We start from the raw sequence: 18,935 nt of genomic DNA, 5'->3' as shown, positions 1-18,935 counted from the left end.
ATAAAGATATGATATAGATATAAAAAATGTGTACCTTGGTTCCTTCAATATGTAAAAGATGACATACTAATTTTAATATACCTTTGTAATGATTGTATTTTTTAAATGGACAACCAACCTAATTCTCAATTACTGAGGGACAATCTCCACTCATTGATATACTTTGCTTTCCACAACCAAATCTCTGTACAACTTTTCATGAGTGATGTACCCGAGTATTTGGATTCTAATATCTAAACTCTATGGTTAAATCTATTCACCTAAATTTGGGTTATTGCTGATTATATACTCTATGTATCATATGACTTTTAAAAACTAACTTTATATTTGTGGATAATCTAAGCATTATATCCAGATGTACAGACACTCTTTTCTCAACCTATGTCTTATATATATTTTTTAAACATTAGCTTTAATAAAATATTTATACCATTGTGACGATGGCTGTAAAGTACAGAAATTACCATTTTCACTGGGTGCTGCCCCAGGTTTGAGGCTTAGTGCTATTCACTATCTCACACTTCACCTCCTAAAATCTTCCATAGTTTGGAAATGAAAAAAAAAATGGCTAGCCCTCAAAAGTGGTTAACACTATTAATAACATACTAATAAGGCTGTTTCTGCAGGTCACTTCAGTTTCTCAAAGCTGAATTTCAAGTGGAAGAATTCTTAAATTTGACAATGAACTCTTGATCACTTTATTTAAAAATTAATTGAGCACTTTTTTAAGTAAAGTATTGTAGTCACATTAAAAGGTCAATATTCTGGTCAACAAGCCCATCTCAGCATTTAGGTTAGCGGGCACAAAACAGCTACTTGTTCCCTGGATCTAAATAAAGAATTCAGCAATATGATAGAGTAATCTGGTACACACTATTAGCTGTGTAAATCAATTTAGTGGTTAACTTTCCATTCTTTTATCTTAATTTAATGATAGAAATATAAATCACCAGTTGTTATTTTATTAACTGACAAGTCAACAGAACCATCAAGCATTGTGGCAAGACTATAAATTTGATTGTATGGTAACAAGTAAACGCCAGAAGTTAATTGCATTAAAACAATTACATTTTCTTAAACAATGCAATCATTTCTCTAATCAGGACAATATACTTGAGTACAATTTACATCCTCTGTAGGCGTGATCCTGAAAGGTGCTGAACTCAGTGAAACTGATCTGTACCTTGCAAGTATTCTGGACTTTACAGAATCAGGCCGCAAAGTAGCTACAACCATTTCAAAAAGTAAATGGTCAAAAATAATCCTTGAGCGCGGAGGGTGAGTTTGTAAACAGCTGTAAATAATCTGATTAATGACACAGACTTCTGACCTAATACCCCTTGTTTAAGAAGGAGTTGTCCCTCTTCTGAATAAAGGCTGCCAATGTCATCCTTTTTATCCCACACACAGTATGTTCTTGTTCAACAAAGTGCTATTCTAGCCCTCTGCATGAATGACTATAAGCTTTACCTCATACTTGTCACCCAAGACCTCCTGCCAAGGAAATAAGTAACAGCTCCCCACTACCAGAGCATAAACCTCATCCCCTTCATAACTTGTTCAGTGAAACATGTTATTTCCCTCCCTGGGACTGGTTTATGCTACTAACCCCAGCTGGCAGGATTTAGCTAGTCTTTCAGAAATCAGTTTTATAAATAATAGTTCATTGTTCTAGTTGTTACCCATATTCCAACTATCCTTATTTAGGAAGGTTATTCTTTGTTTTACAAAATATTGACTATTTCTCCACTCTCTTTCCCCTAAACTCTCTAAGTTTAATGTATTTCAACAGAGTTAAAAGTTATGTTCCTGTTTTTTCTCCCAAGTGTCCCTCTGTAGCTTTCAAATGTTGGCAACTTCTGTATTTTGCTAGACCTGTTTCCTGAAAATGTACAAAATGTTTTTGAGTTTTGGAAAGGTTACAAATTTTTTATGGAGTGTTTGCATGTCTACAGTATATTATTATAGGGTTGCTAGGAATGCTATGACATAAAAATTTATTTTTATAAAATGGAGACAAATACTAGCAATTAGGTCATTTTAGGTAGATCTCAGAAAAGATCTCCCATTTTCTGCGTGGGCTAGAAGTGTGACACTGTCCCAGTCCCCTTTCCTATGTGGATGTCCCTCCATAGGCAGGGTGCCAGAGAGTTGAACAAGGGAAGTGCTGTTCTCTGCCCGAGATTTCCATTCAGAAATCAGGTTGGGAGGTAATACACTGTGGTGCTATTGTCTTCTTCTAGGTCCCTCCATGGCTGCTATTGAGTAAACACAGGAGGACCTAGTCAAGCACCAGCATCCCTACAGGACAGCTGCTATCTTTTAGGGAAAGGGGTTTTTCATTCTCTGAGGTTCTCTAAGCTCATCGGGTTGGAATGAGGTGGGATCTCCAAAATCAATGCCTCTCTCCTAATATGCACATTTCTCCAATGGAGCGAAGAATTCAAGGAAAACTGAGTTACCTTGTAGAGTTTTCCTCTTCCTCTGGTTTTGCTGTGGATGGAGGAATTTGGATATATCCCCTTTGCAAATACCTATAAGAAGACAAACAATTGTGCAAGTGTTGTAAGTCCTACCAACCATGACAGAATCCCCTTTTAATAGTTATAGCACAGTGATGCGATAACTAACATTCAAGAGGAGAGGCATGCACTCTTATTTGTTGTCAGAGAGAGATGGCACAACACTCTTATTTGCTGTCAGAACAGCTAGATTCAACTCCCTCTGAATCTGCTCAGGCTTCTGAAAATATCAAAATCAAAATGTTCAAACTTAGTCTTCTAAATCCATATTTTGGGCCTGATCCTGCACCACTGATATCAATGTAAGTTTTAACATGGATTTTGAGGAGAGCAGGATCAGACCCTTAGATACCTATGTATAAATGGCCTGATTTTCAGAGGTCCTGACCATCTGCAGCTCCCATTGACATCATTTGGAATTGTGGATATTCAACGCTTCTGAAAATTGGACCACTTCAAGTTAGGCGTCTAAATATAGATTTAGGTGTCTCAGTCTAAACAATTTGAATTTAGTGCCTGCTGAGATTTAACTCAGTATTAGTCCAATGCTTCTATATTAGCACCTGGAGTCCTATCCTTTCAATAATGAAAGCTTCTAAAGGTAACCATAGTAAGTCTTCCTCAGCTTGTTCTGTCTCTGTACTCTCTAATATTAGGGACAAGGACAGTAGTTATGCACCACACAGTAACACTTGTCAGTATTCAATATAACACGTATACAAAATGTAAGGGCACAGAATTAAGCTGTACACCCCTCTCCCTTCCACGTGGATCTGTTTTCTTCTTTTATCCCTCTTTGTACTCTGTTATTCTTTACCTCTTTTTCTTCACTCAATTTTTTTTTGTCTTCTGTTTTCCACATATTTGTTCTAAAGATCTAGCTCTGTGATTTTTCTATATGTGTTGGTTTGTCCTTGTTGTACTGAATCTAACCCCTTGTCTTTCCCTGTCTAACCCTTTGTCTTGTATGTAGCTCAAGGCCTGCCTGGTCCAGACCTTAATGACACCAGATTGAGCTACATACTTAATAAGGGGGGAAAGAAATAGAAAATTTAAGCAAATTAAACTGTCATGGGGTAAGAGGGAAGGTCCTCTCATGGATTAGTAACTGGTTGAAAGATAGGAAACAAAGGGGAGGAATAAATAGTCAGTTTTCAGAACGGAGAGAGGTAAATATTGGTGTCCCCCAGGACTGCTGTCCTTGTCCCCAATACTAGAGAGTACAGAGACAGAACAATGACCAGTCCTATTCAATATATTCATAAATAATCTGGAAAAAGGGGTAAACAGTGAGGTGACAAAATTTGCAGATGATACATAATTGCTCAAGATAGTTAAGTCCCAGGCAGACTGCGAAGAGCTACAAAAGGATCTCTCAAAACTGGGTGACTGGGCAACAAAATGGCAGATGAAATTCAGTGTTGATAAATGCAAAGTCATGCACCTTGGAAAAGATAATCCCAACTATACATTGTAAAATCATGGGGTCTAAATTGTCTGTTACTACTCAAGAAAGAGATCTTGGGGTCATTGTGGATTGTTCTCTGAAAACATCCATTCAATGTGCAGCGGCAGTCAAAAAAAGCGAACAGAATGTTGAGAATCATTAAGAAAGGGATCATATTGCCTCTATATAAATCCATGGTACGCCCACAGCTTGAATACTGCGTGCAGATGTGGTTGCCCCATCTCAAAAAAGGTATACTGGAATTGGAAAACGTTCAGAAAAGGGCAACAAAAATGATTAGGGGTATGGAACGGCTGCCATATGAGGAGAGATTAATAAGACTGGGACTTTTCAGCCTGGAAAAGAGATGACTAAGGGGGGATATGATAGAAGTCTATAAAATCATGACCGATGTGGAGAAAGTAAATAAGGAACAATTTACTCCTTCTCATAACACAAGAACTAGGGTTCACCAAATGAAATTAATAGGCAGCAGGTTTAACACAAATAAAAGCAAGTATTTTTTCACACAGCGCACAGTCAACCTGTGGAATTCCTTGCCAGAGGATGTTGTGAAGGCCAAGACTATAACCGGGTTCAAAAAAGAACTAGGTAAGTTTATGGAGGATAGGTCCATCAATGGCTATTAGCCAGGATGCACAGGGATGGTATTCCTAGCCTCTGTTTCCCAGAAGCTGGGAATGGGTGACTGGGGATGGATGGATCATTTGATGATTACCTGTTCTGTTCATTCCCTCTGGGGCACCTGCCACTGGCCACTGTTGGAAGACAGGATCCTGGGCTAGATGGATCTTTGTTCTGACCCTGTATGGCCGTTCTTATGTTTTTAAGAACCTTTCCACACACATCCCTCTTTGTTTGAATGATTGTCCATTTCTTTTGTCTTTTGCTATTTCTGTCTTTTAAAAAAGTGACTTATAGTGTGATTTTCCATCAGTCCTTAGTATATGCTGTGGTTTTAAACAGACAGATACCCGTGGGGAGAGCAGGATATTATCACAATATGTGCTGTTGTTACCCAACAGCCCCCATGTTCCCAACATTGGTGTCTGCCAGTTTGCAAGAGGAATCAGTAATGTATTGATTCTGCTAGTTTACTTTGCTAACTTTAGAAATGAGAAGTTCAAATAGGAAAAACTTGTAAAGTTCAAGGTCAGAAGGCTCTCAAACCCAGCTGTGTGAGATTCTGGAAACCCATTTCACAAACTTGGCAAAGCAGCTGGTACTTACTAAGCTGAAATGTGAAGCTGGCCGTCTTTTACAGCTGTGCAATAACACATTCCTAAATTAAAACACATAGCATGTGACAAACCCTTACCCAGACACTGAGTGCCAAATGTTGGGTCATGTGCACAGCCAGAATATATGAGCTATGTGCAGGGGAGATATGCTGGAAAATGAAAAACTGGCCACACAGCATCAATGAAGCCACTACTCATAAAGCATCAGGGTTGCATTAGCTTCAGTGGCTGCTTTGCCTCCCTTCTGCCTTACTGCAAAGGAAGGTTTGACCAATGGATCCATGTAAATATCCATGGGCCCCATCACACTGCTCCCCACCCTGCCCCAAAATGTACCTATGCACAAAAACAGGGAGCAATGCCATCACCGCAGAGTTCAGTGATGCAGATCTCCTGTGTGGATTTCCTTTTTTTTTGACTCACCCACCAACATTGCAGAATTGTACGTGTTCTGACACATTCAGAGCCTTCCATGTTGCTGATGGTAAGAAAAGGATAGGACGTGCCAAAAATTGTTTGCATTTTTAGAGTAATATTATCATCTAATTTTAAATTTTACATCTACATTCCTGTGCCTAGAAGCACACTATACATTGAAAAATTAAATATACTGTGAACTTATCCCCCTCAACCCAGCTGAACATGCTATATGCCATTAAGGCAGAAGATGAGACTATCCCTCTCTTCCCAGTAACAGCCCCAGGCAAGGTATTATGATATCGCTGCACTTTTCCTTGAAAGAAGCAAGTTTAATGTACATTACCAGCCTTATCATTTTGCTGCTATGGCTGATTTGCATTTTGCGATACAACTGTTTCCTCTAGAGCCATTTCATAAAACCTAGAGAACACAGGCCCTGTCTACACAAGGGGAAAATAACATTGGTGCAGCTGAATCAATGTTAGCAACAGTAGGGAACTTTTTTAAAAGCTTGTGAGATTAGACAGAGATATACTGGGCAAAATTTAGCCAAGGTATAATTCCATTGACTTCAACTGTGTTACACCAATGATTAATTTGGTTCATTGTCTGCTAAAAAAAATTACTGCACATTTCCACAGTCAGGTCCCGATGCTGGTCCCACTGACAGAAGAGGTTTTGGAACAAATAAATAAACAGTAATAAGTCACCAGAACCAGATTTAACCTATTGCTTAAATCAGCCTCTCTACCAGATGACTTGAGGATAGATAATGTAACACCAATTTTTAAGAAAGCCTCCAGAAGCGATACTGGCAATTACAGGCTAGTAAACCTAACTTCAGTACCAGGCAAATTGGTTGAAACTGCAGTAAAGAATAGAATTATCAGACACATAGATAAACACAATTTGTTGGGGGAAGAGTCAACACGGCTTTTGTAAAGGGAAATCATGCCTCACTAATCTATTAGAAAGAAGAAGCGGGACCGCTAAACACTGAGGATGGAGTGGAGGTTAAGGATAATCTAGGCACGGCCCAATATCTAAACAAATACTTTGCCTCAGTCTTTAATGAGGCTAATGAGGCGCTTAGGGACAATGGCAGGATGACAAATGGGAATGAGGATATGAAGGTAGATATTACCACATCCGAGGTAGAAGCCAAACTCAAACATCTTACTGGACTAAATCGGGGGGCTCAGATAATCTTCATCCAAGAATATTAAAGGAACTGGCACATGAAATCGCAAGCCCATTAGCAAGAATTTTTAATGAATCTGTAAACTCAGGAGTTGAACCATATGACTGGAGAATTGCTAACATAGTTCCTATTTTTAAGAAAGGAAAAAAAGGTGGTCCGGGTAACTACAGGCCTGTTAGTTTGATATCTGTAGTATACAAGGTCTTGGAAAAAATTTTGAAGGAGAAAGTAGTTAAGGACATTGAGGTCCATGGTAATTGGGACAAAATACAACATGGTTTTACAAAAGGTAGATCGTGCCAAACCAACCTGATCTCCTTCTTTGAGAAGGTAACAGATTTTTTAGACAAAGGAAATGCAGTGGATCTAATTTACCTCGATTTCAGTAAGGCATTTGATACGGTTCCACATGGGGAATTATTAATTAAATTGGAAAAGAGGGGGATCAATGTGAAAATTGAAAGGTGGATAAGGAACTGGTTAGAGGGGAGACTGCAACGGGTCATACTGAAAGGTGAACTGTCAGGCTGAAGGGAGGTACTAGTGGAGTTCCTCAGGGATCAGTTTTGGGACCAATCTTATTAAATCTTTTTATTACCGACCTTGGCACAAAATGTGGGAGTGTTCTAATAAAGTTTGCAGATACAGAGAAGGACCGGGATATCATACAGGAAGATCTGGATGACCTTGTAAACTGGAGTAATAGTAATAGGATGAAATTTAAAAGTAAAAAGTGCAAGGTCATGCATTTAGGGATTAATAACAAGAATTTTTGTTATAAGCTGGGGACTCATCAGTTGGAAGTAACAGAGGAGGAGAAGGACCTCAGAGTATTGGTTGATCACAGGATGACTATGAGCCGCCAATGTAATGTGGCCGTGAAAAAAGCTAATGTGGTCTTGGGATGCATCAGGCGAGGTATTTCCAGTAGAGATAAGGAGGTGTTAGTACCATTATACAAGGCACTGGTGAGACCTCACCTGGAATACTGTGTGTAGTTCTGGTCTCCCGTGTTTAAGAAGGATGAATTCAAACTGGAACAGGTACAGAGAAGGGCTACTAGGATGATCCGAGGAATGGAAAATCTGTCTTATGAAAGGAGACTCCAGGAGCTTGGCTTGTTTAGCCTAACCAAGAGAAGACTGAGGGGAGATCTGATTTCTCTCTATAAATATATCAGAGGGATAAATACCAGGGAAGGAGAGGAATTATTTAAGCTCAGTACCAATGTGGACACAAGAACAAATGGATATAAACTGGCCATCAGGAAGTTTAGACTTGAAATTAGACAAAGGTTTCTAACCATCAGAGGAGTGAAGTTCTGGAACAGCCTTCCAAGGGGAGCAGTGGAGGCAAAAGACATATCTGGCTTCAAGACTAAGCTTGATAAGTTTATGGAGGGGATGGTATGATGGGATAGCCTAATTTTGGCAATTAATTGATCTTTGACTATTAGCGGTAAATATACCCAATGGCCTGTGATGGGATGTTAGATGGGGTGGGATCTGAGTTACTACAGAGATCTCTTTCCTGGGTGTCTGGCTGGTTTAGCTGATCGCCATATTTGAGATCGGGAAGGAATTTTCCTCCAGCGCAGATTGTCAGAGGCCCTGGGGGTTTTTCGCCTTCCTCTGCAGCGTGTGGCATGGGTCACTTGCTGGAGGATTCTCTGCACCCTGAAGTCTTTAAACCATGATTTGAGGAATTCAAAAGTTCAGACATAGGTTAGGGATTTATTACAGGAGTGGGTGGGTGAGATTCTGTGACCTGCGTTGTGCAGGAGGTCAGACTAGAAAATCATAATGGTCCCTTCTGACCTTAAAGTCTATGACTCTATGACTCTTTGAGGGAGTAACAAACATGTGGATGAGGGTGATCCAGTGGATACAGTGTACTTGGGACTTTCAGAAAGCTTTGACAAGGGGTCCCTCATCAAAGTCTCTTACGCAAAGTAAGCAGTCATGGGATATGAGGGAAGGTTCTTTCATGGATCAGTGAACTGGTTAAAAGATAGGAGACAAAGGATAGGAATGTGGTCAGTGTACAAAATGGGTAAATAGCGGGGTCCCTCAAGGATATGTACTGGAACCTGTGCTGTTCCCCATATTCATAAATGCTCTGGAAAAGGGGGTGAACAATGAGATGGTAAAATTTGCAGATGATACAAAATTATTCAAGATAGTTAAGTACAAAGCTGACTGTGAAGAGTTACAAAAGGATCTCACAAAATTGGGTGACTGGGCATTAAAATGGCAGATGAAATTCAATATTGACAAATGCAAAATAATGCATATTTGAAAACATAATTTCAACTACACGTACAAAATGATGGGATCTAAATTAGCTGTTACTACTCAAGAAAGAAATTGTGAAGTCATTGTGGATAGTTCTCTGAAAACATCTGTTCAATGTGCAGTGGCAGTCAAAAAAGCGAACAGAATGTTAGGAAGCATTAGGAAACGGATAGATAATAAACAGTAAATATCATAATGTCACTATATAAATCCATGGTATGCCCACACCTTGATTATTGAGTGCAATTCTGGTCACCCCATCTCAAACAAAATATATTAGAATTGGAAAAAATGCAGAGAATGGCTACAGAAATGAGTAGAGATTAAAAAGACTGGAATTGTTCATTTTGGAAAAGAGAATACTAAGGGGGGATATGATAGAAATCTATAAAATCATGAATAGTGTGGAGAAAGTGAATATGGAAGTGTTATTTACCCCTTCACATAACACAAGAACCAGGGGTCACCAAATGAAATTAACAGGCAGCAGGTTTAAAACAAAACAAAAAAAAAAGAAATATTTCTTCACACAACACAGTCAACTTGTGGAACTTGTTGCCAGGGGATGTTGTGAAGGCCAAAAGTTCAACTGGGTTAAAAAAAGAATTAGATAAATTCACAGAGGATAGGTCCATCAATGGCTAATAGCCAAGATGGTCAGGGACATATCCCACTGCTCTGGGTGTGCCTAAGTCTCTGACTGCCAGAAGTTGGGACTGGACAATGAGGTATGATTCACTCAACAATTGCCCTGTTCTGTTCATTCCCTCTGAAGTATCTGGCAGTGGCCACTGTTAGCAGACAAGGTGCTGGGCTAGATGGATGCTTGGTCTGACCCAGTATGGTCGTTCTTATGTTCTTATAAAGTCAAAAGCAACATTTCCATTGATTTTCAATGCAAGCAGGATTAAGCCCAGTCTGAGTTAAAGGCAAACAGAGCTCTCTGTATATAAAGTAGAATAATCTGCAGTGACAACTGAATAAGCAACGACTCAGTACTTTGTCTCTAATTTCTATTAAATAAACAGAGCCCTATCTATAATGCAATTATGTGGCAGTGGAAATGGCTGCATAATTGCAAGCTTTACAAAGTTTGTCATAATAGTGCTTCTGAATGTATGCCTTCATTTAAGAAAAAAATCAGTCCTTTATAGTTGTAAAGAAAACTTTCATAATATGATCACAATTGTAAACCAATGCAGTGATGTCACTTTAATTTTCAGACAGCCTGAAACAAGAGCTCTGTAAGAAGTGTAAACTGTCTTCATTAAATACAGTGGAGTGTTGACATTAAAGTTTAAGTATGGCAGTGTAATTGTCACCATTAACTATTTTACCACTAATCATTTTGGCTGAAACATTCAGTAAATATACTGATCCTCTGCTGTAGGAAGTAATGGCAGATTCTGGAGTGGGGTGGGATCAGAAATTGCTGTTAAGGTTTCCTTAGGTGGGGAATGAATTATTGAACCCTCTGTTCCCTAAATTAATGGTCTCAACTGAAGCTACCTAAAAGAGGAAGAACAGAGCAACTGCATCTTCTCTCTCTCTCTCTCTCTCTCTCTCTCTCACTCAAAGAACACCTCAAAAAACCCTGACAGGTTTCAGAGTAACAGCCGTGTTAGTCTGTATTCGCAAAAAGAAAAGGAGTACTTGTGGCACCTTAGAGACTAACCAATTTATTTGAGCATGAGCTTGAAGTGAGCTGTAGCTCACGAAAGCTCATGCTCAAATAAATTGGTTAGTCTCTAAGGTGCCACAAGTACTCCTTTTCTTTTTTCAAAAAACCCTGCCTCCCACATATTCACTGGTGTCACCTTCACAAATGCCTCCTACCTAACTGCCAAAACTTTTTCCCAGGACAGCTTCAGCAATGCAGTTGTTTTCAATACCAAAATCTGTGGCACATTTAAATTTGTCAGGGGGTAATGTAAAACAAATTTGAATTAATATGAAAATAGATAATATTGGCCTGATCCAAAGTCCACTGAAATCATTTTAAAGACCATACTGACTTCAATGGGCTTTAGATCATCCCCATAAGGGATATTCTGTTGGCTAGGAGGATCATAGGGGGTGTGGGGGGAAGTTTGGGAGTGGGATTGAAAACTGAACCATAATTCTAGCACTGCTGCACATAATTTAGGTCTAATGTGAAACAGCACACAGAACCTCGTATATAACTAAGGAACCATTCTCAGATTTTTACAAAATGCAATAGTTCTGTAAAGAACCTCTAAGGAATAAAAAGTATTTTGTCATGAATGTGGGAGAGGTTTTTTTAGCCACCAGAGCCTAGCAAATCTGTGAAGCAAGCATTGCTCTTGAAATCCATATAACCCTCCTTTTCGAACATAAATTTGTTAGTCTCTAAGGTGCCACAAGTACTCCTTTTCTTATTAAAAAGAGGAGCTCTTGCAAATATTGGCAATGAATTATAGCTATATACTTAATTGCCTGGGACTAATGGTTGTTACTTAGCCAACTCCTTGGCCTTTGGAAAAGAAGAGACTAACAGTAGAGGTATCACTCCTATTGCAGTTCCCATGATTGCTGGACCTCTGAAAAACAAGCCAGACAGGAAAGGGGCTTGAACTTCAGTTGGTTGTAATACACGGACATGGCTGAAAGCTTCTCTACTTTTTCAAGAGAGTCAGGTAATAAGAAAACCTGACAGGACTGAAGCATGTTCCCCAGCTTCCTACATTTCCTTTAGTTACAAAGGGAGAGACCATGCTGCCATCTCTAGGAATGCCTCTTGTGAAAGAAAATGTGATGAGAAAGAAGTAACGGGAAGTTTAATCTGAAAGAAAAAAAGCCACCTTTAATTAACGAAATTTACTTAAACAAAATCTTTCAAAGTAACTTCAACACATACTTTTCAGCATTTTAGTGGTAGTAAAGATAAAAAGAGCTAATCTTTAAATATACTTTCTATTTCTATAGCATCTTATCTCTATGGTTCTCAGAGGGCATTAGCAAATATTCATTATTTAAGACGCACAACACATCTGCAAAAGTAGGTAACTGAGGCTGTGCTCTGCTAATAAATATGACAGGGAGGGGACACTGAATAAATCTGCAAAAATAACAAGGGAATTTTCAGTATAATTAGTAGAGATGAGGGAACCTGACTTGTTTTTGATAACAAGCAGTTTCAGATCATTGAGACTTGTATAATAGAGATTGTCATTTTGCAGATGGTAGAGACAGAGAAGAATTAAGTGAAGTGTCCCAGGTCACCGAACAAATCACTTTCAGGAAAGGACAAAGAACGCAGGGGTCCTCACACCACGCCACTGTCTTCAGTACAAGATGGTGTTGCCACCACCATGGTAACCTCCTGCAATTGTCGAAATATGGTAGGGTGACCAGACAGTAAATGTGAAAAATCGGGACGGGGGTGTGTGGAAATAGGAGCCCATATGAGAAAAAGCCCCAAAAATCGGGACTGTCCCTATAAAATTGGAACACCTGGTCACCCTAAAATATGGCTATTTTTATTTAAAAACAATCCTATATTTTGCAATAATGGGCCAAACCCCAGCAGCAGTGCATTAGGAATTATAACTGGTTTCAGGCACCAGGTTTGCTCAAGCTCCCCACTGATTTTGGGGGGTTACCATCACATTTTCTACCTTTAAAATAATGAGTATCTTCCTGTGTGGCTGCACCGAAGAAACCCCCACTGACTGCCACATGGGCAGCTACGGACGCGCTTGCCCCCCAGATCTGTGCGCGCGGCGCAGAACACATAGAGGCGGGCTAGAGGCCGGCCAGCTGTGGAGACGACGTCACAGAAGACCCTCTCGGACGCCCCTAGCCCCTTTCGCAGGGGTCCTTGAAGGGGTCGCAGCAGGAGGCTCTGGGAAACCCTAGCCCCGCCCCTCCTTCCCAGTGACAGGTACTAAGTCACCTCCTCTTGTTTTGGAGGTGCGCGTGGTTATCTTTGATTGGCCGTCGCTCGGGGCCCCGCCTCCTGTTGTCCCAGCCCCCACACCGGGTTGGGAAGTGCGGCCGGTTGGACTCCGAGTCCCAGAGTGCTTTGCGTGGCAGGCGGCGGTTGGGTGGCCGCCGCCGCTGTGCGAGGTAGGAGGCTGGGGGCCGGGCCGGCGCAGCGCACAGGGGAGCGTGGCTGAGGCGGGCGGAGGTGAGCGCGGCGCCCTCTCCTGACAGGTGGCCGGTAGAGGCAGCGCCGACAGCGTCCGCCGGTGCCCGTGCGCCCGCGTCCATCCCCTGCCCGGTGCCGAGCCCTTGGCCGCGCGGCGGAGCGGGGCGAGGGCCCCCGGGGCGGCGGGGCGAGGCGGGAGCAGCATGAGCAGCGCCCGCGGAGCCGCCCGGAGGACAGCGGCGAGGACGGGGCTGGCGGTGCGTCTCCTGCTGCTGGGCAGCATCTGGACTCCGGTGGAGGCCCAGGTGAGAGAGATGGGGCTCGGGCGACGGCGGCTGCCTGTGTCGGGGGCGGGGAGGGACCTTGGGGGAGAGGGAGGACCGGAGTTCCGGGCTATCCTCCTTCGGCCAGACCGCAGCTGGATAACGGCTCACGTGTGCGCGCAGCGGTTTCTGTCCCGAGGGATCCCATGAGCTTTGTGGACTCTGGGTTTGGTGCTGCTGGCTGCCCTGTGCCCCCGCGGATCCGAAGAGGGGGCACTGCGCGTTTTCAGCGGTTTGCAGGACCAAGCAGTATCGAGTTTATATCTCTTTCCGCTGCCTCTTGCTGAGTGAGATGCACTGAGGTTTCAGTGGGGAGCTATTTTGGTTTCATTTGCTAACAGTAGCAGAGCAGACGTTTAATGTGGCTGAGTGGCTGACTTGTAACCGTGCCCCGGGGGTATATGATTGGGGTATTATATGAAATTTGGAAAAGAGGAATGCACAGAGAAGTTCTCTGTTATGGGATATAATAATATTTTTATACAAAGATTCAGACGTTAAATAGAGGAGTTCCTTAATTCAGGAAGCAGTACTTTATATTCATATGTACAAATTTTATCCTAAACAATCCCAGAGTGTTTCACAAGATATGGGTTGTATCATGCTATTCATTTTTAAGCAAAACTCTGACTTCTTTAGGAAGTCTGTGGGAGGTAGAAGGTCAGGTTTCAGAGTAACAGCCGTGTTAGTCTGTATTCGCAAAAAGAAAAGGAGTACTTGTGGCACCTTAGAGACTAACCAATTTATTTGAGCATAAGCTTTCCTGAGCTACAGCTCACTTCATCGGATTCACTTAAAGATCTGGGAATTAGAGCTCGGAACAGAACTCAGGTCTCCTTTTACTTTGACTGCTCTTTGGTGATGTTGGACATCTAACTTAAGCTCTGTTACCGCCTTGTACAGATGGAGATAGTAATGCTTACCTTTCTTTTTGAAAAAAAGAAAAGGAGTACTTGTGACACCTTAGAGACTAACCAATTTATTTGAGCATAAGCTTTCTTGAGCTACAGCTCACTTCATCGGTGCATCCAATGAAGTGAGCTGTAGCTCACGAAAGCTTATGCTCAAATAAATTGGTTAGTCTCTAAGGTGCCACAAGTACTCCTTTTCTTTTTGCGAATACAGACTAACACGGCTGTTACTCTGAAACCTTCTTTTTGAATTGTTCTGAGAAATTGAGTGTCATATGCCAAAAATACTATGGAAGTGGAGAGTCTTTTACTTTTATTCATCAGAAACAACCATATCTAAGATAACAGTTGTGATGTGGGAGGGCAGGTGAAGCTTTGGCCAAAGAGACTAAGTAAAACCTATGGAATCATTTACATACAGAGCAAGCCAAATGTTGTCTCTTTTGGTTGTTTTAAATATATGTTTACATTTTTAAGGTTTTCATACATTGAAACCTGCCCTACAGTAAGTGTCCATCCAAGGGACTGTCAATAAAGCACTTGCCCAGTATAGATTCCTTTTATTTAAGTGAAACAATACACTCAAGCTGGACAAATTCAATTTGGAAGTAAGGTGCACATTTTTAAGTGAGAGTGATTAACCATTTGAACAAGACTACCTAGAGAAGTGGTGAATTCTTGATGTCCTCAAATTACAATTAACACTGGATGTCTTTCTGAAAGTTATGCTTTAGTGAAAAAGGAGTTAGTGGGCTCAATACAGGAGTAACTGGGTGAAATTTAATGGCCTCTGATATACAGGAGGTCAGAGTAGATGATCTCATGGTTTCTTTTGGCCTTAAACTCCATGAATCTATGAAAATGTGTTGGAAATTTCATGGGATACATAAATGGTACATTAATCCATATCCAAGTTAAATTGCCCTTAAAGCAGAGTTGGTGGGTTTTTTTGTTTTTTGTGTGTGTTTTTTGCTGGTGGCCCTTAATGCTGTCATTAAAAAACCTTAATGCAAGTTTCACTGTTTGTTTAGTCTTTAAACTGGGAGGGATATCAATTGTTTTTTAAACCAAGGTTTATATATTTGTAGGGCTGTCGATTAATCACAGTTAACTCATATGATTTACTCAAAAAAATTAATTGCAATTTTAAAAATCACGATTAATTGCACTGTTAAACAATAGAATACCAATTGAAATTTATTAAATATTTTTGGATGTTTACTACATTTTCAAATATATTAATTTCAATTACAACACAGAATGCAAAGTGTACAGTGCTTACATTATATTATTTTTATTACAGATATTTGCTTTGTAAAACAATAAAAGAAATAATATTTTTCAATTCACCTCATACGAGTACTGTAGTATGTCATGAAAGTGAAACTTACAAATGTAGGGGTTTTTTTGTTACATAACTGTACTCAAAAACAAAACAATGTAAAACTTTAGAGCCTATACGTCCACTCAGTCCTACTTCTCATTCAGCCAATCACTAAAAGAAACAAGTTTGTTTACATTTATGGGCAATAATGCTTCCCACTTCTTAATTACAATGTCACCTGAAAGTGAGAACAGGTATTCGCATGGCACTATTGTAGCTGGCGTCGCAAGATATTTACGTGCCAGATGCGCTAAAGATTCCTATGCCTCTTTATGCTTCAGCCATTGTTCCAGAGGACATGCTTCCATGCTGATGACGCTTGTTAAAAAATAATGCATTAATTAAATTTGTGATTGAACTTCTTGGTGGAAAATTTTATGACTCCTGCTCTGTTTTACCCTCATTCTGCCATATATTTCATGTTATAGCAGTCTCGGATGATGACCCAGTACATGTTCGTTTTAAGAACATTTCACTGCAAATTTGACAAAATAAGAAGATACCAATGTGAGATTTCTAAAGATAGCTACAGCACTCAACACAAGATTTAAGAATCTATAGTACCTTCTAAAATCGGAGAGGGACAAAGTGTGGAGCATGCTTTCAGAAGTCTTATAAGAGCAAAACACTGATGCGGAAACTACAGAACCCAAATCACCAAAAAAGAAAATCAACCTTCTGCTGTTGGCATCTGTCTCAGATGATGAAAATGAACATGCATCGGTCCGCACTACTTTGGATTTTTATCGAGCAGAACCTGTCATCAGCATGGACGCATGTCCTCTGGAATGGTGGTTGAAGCATGAAGGGACCTATGAATCTTTAGTGCATGTGGCATGTAAATATCTTCCGATGCCGGCTACAACAGTGCCATGCGAGCGGCCTGTTCTCACTTTCAGGTAACTTTGTAAAGAAGAAGCATGCAGCATTATCTTCTGCAAATGTAAACAAACTTGTTTGTCTGAGCAATTGGCTGATCAAGAATTAGCACTGAATGGACTTGTAGGCTCTAAAGTTTTACATTATTTTATTTTTGAATGCAGGGTTCTTTTTGCACATAATTCTACATTCATAAGTTCAACTTTCATGATAGAGTGCACTACAGTACTTGTATTAGGTGAATTGAGAATTTTTTTTAGTACAAATATTTGTAATAATAAATATAAAGTGAGCACTGTACACTTTTTATTCTGTGTTGTAATTGAAATCAATACATTTGAAAACGTAGAAATCTTCCAAAAATATTTAAATAAATGGTATTCTATTACTATTTAACAGCATGATTAATCACAATTTTTAATTGCTTGACAGCTCTGTATATTTGTAATAAAATATTAAACATCTTTTGTTGCTGCAGTTCAAATTCTACATATCTATTGCCCCCTGGTTCTCTACAGTGTTTTGACTACTAGTTTTTTTTTCTCTCCCCTCATTTTGTGTATGCAGCAAAGTGGTAAAACTGTGAGGAGCAAAACAAGGTGTCCCGGTTGGTTTTCTAATGAGGAAATATGTTTAAGCAATTAAAATACAACCACCTGAGAGCACACCTCTAAGGTTGTCTGTATAAATGTGCTAACAATGTTACTGCATTCATGTATTCTATTCAGAGCTTGTATGTTTCACAAGATAATAAATTTAGATGTTTCTACAAACTCCATATTTTAAATGCATATAACTTGGAACTTAACTCATGTTTAAGCATAACTTTTATAAAAGGTTGACTTATATTGGAAAACAAGTTAGAGAATTAACCATTTACAGGTTACATCGGATGTCATATATACAGCAATCATTTTAACAGACACTGTAGAAAAATACTTTAATACAGTTCCTGGAAACTAGATTGTGGGGTAGTCACTTTTGATCCATATGATACAAATAAAATTAAAAGTAATACTCTAGTATTTTTCAATTTGTAATTAATTTGAATCTTATAGTTGCTAGTAAGACAGTGATGAGGGAATTGCATACATTGTGGTTATATTTAGTTGGTCCATTTACCGCTTCCTGTAACATGTATGCATGTAACAGTTGTAACTGAAAAATTAATATCAGCATTAATTTAAGTGACTTATGTTATGTTTCTCATTCTTCTCCTTCCTCAGTTTTATATATAAAACTGAACATTGCCATGTTTTCCAAGATAAGAAGTGGAATATTTAATGAGGTGTTGTAGGTGTAATTTTTGTAAATAGACTTATTTAAAAAGTTTTACAAATCTATTAGCGCTAGAAATGCTTTTCATTAAATTGTTTGTTAAATTTCAGTTATATGTCTAAGTCCCTTTCTCCAAAGGTGCAAATTCCTTACGGTATCGGAAGTAAAAGTACTGTATAAGAAGCAGAAAAATGCTATGGACCAAATTAAGTCATGGCATACATTAATGCAACTCCATTAAAATCACTGGAGATGTGATAACTCATGCCAGGGCAGCATTTGGCCCTACACCTATCAAGTGAACTAACCAGTCTAGTTTCATTGTCAGAGATCAGTGAAATGCAACCAAAAAAACCCCGCAACAACTCAGCATGAATAGTGAAAAGTAATAGGCTTTTAATATTATTTGTTCTAATAATGTTTTAACACAGGATCTTTTAAAATGTAATTCTTTTTCTGGCAACATAGTAAAGAGAATTATTTCCATGCAAATATTCAAACACTAATAGAGAAGATGCAGAAACCTGTTGCATTTAATTTACTGAATGATAGAGTACTTTGAAGTAAGATAAAGCTCTGAGTGTGTAATCCACACTAGTAGAACCGCTCTATAAATTTAATGAGTAGCCTGAAACCCTTAATCTGTTGTGCTGCTTTATCATGAACGAGAGTTATCACCTTCGAGCCTTGTGCTTTCACTCATGACATGGGCCACTAAAACACCTTAAAAGAGTATCTTAATACAATTACAACAATGTTTAATTTTAAATTACACCTTGCAAAGAGGTTTTTTGCTATTTTATAAAAAAAAAATTCTCACTTTTGAAAATAGATCATTGGAGATAGATAGGAAACAATATGAACTATGTTGTAAACACTGATAATTTTGGTAGTCTTTTTTAA

The 18,935-nt window shown here is 39.5% G+C and overlaps 2 protein-coding genes across 3 annotated transcripts in view; one reads left to right on the top strand and one right to left on the bottom strand.

Annotated features, from left to right (window-relative positions):
• Nucleotides 1–13,017, bottom strand: part of EDARADD (EDAR associated via death domain) — a 35,306-nt gene extending 22,289 nt beyond the window's left edge. The window contains exons 1-2 of the mRNA XM_074947042.1: nucleotides 12,785–13,017; nucleotides 2,463–2,534 (exon numbers count right to left, since the gene is read on the bottom strand). The gene's annotated coding sequence lies outside the window, so the exon portion shown is untranslated. The remainder of the gene's footprint in view (nucleotides 1–2,462; nucleotides 2,535–12,784) is intronic.
• Nucleotides 13,018–13,418: 401 nt separating this feature from the next.
• ERO1B (endoplasmic reticulum oxidoreductase 1 beta) overlaps nucleotides 13,419–18,935 on the top strand; it is a 59,218-nt gene continuing 53,701 nt past the window's right edge. For both annotated transcript variants that reach the window (XM_074948890.1, XM_074948889.1), the window contains exon 1: nucleotides 13,419–13,562. In XM_074948890.1, coding sequence (XP_074804991.1) covers nucleotides 13,461–13,562 — 102 coding nt within the window. In that variant the 5' untranslated portion in view covers nucleotides 13,419–13,460. The remainder of the gene's footprint in view (nucleotides 13,563–18,935) is intronic.

This window comes from Natator depressus, chromosome 3 (genome assembly GCF_965152275.1).
Source record: "Natator depressus isolate rNatDep1 chromosome 3, rNatDep2.hap1, whole genome shotgun sequence".
In the NCBI taxonomy this organism is placed as follows: Eukaryota; Metazoa; Chordata; order Testudines; family Cheloniidae; genus Natator; species Natator depressus.
This window is presented reverse-complemented; position numbering and strand designations above follow the sequence as displayed.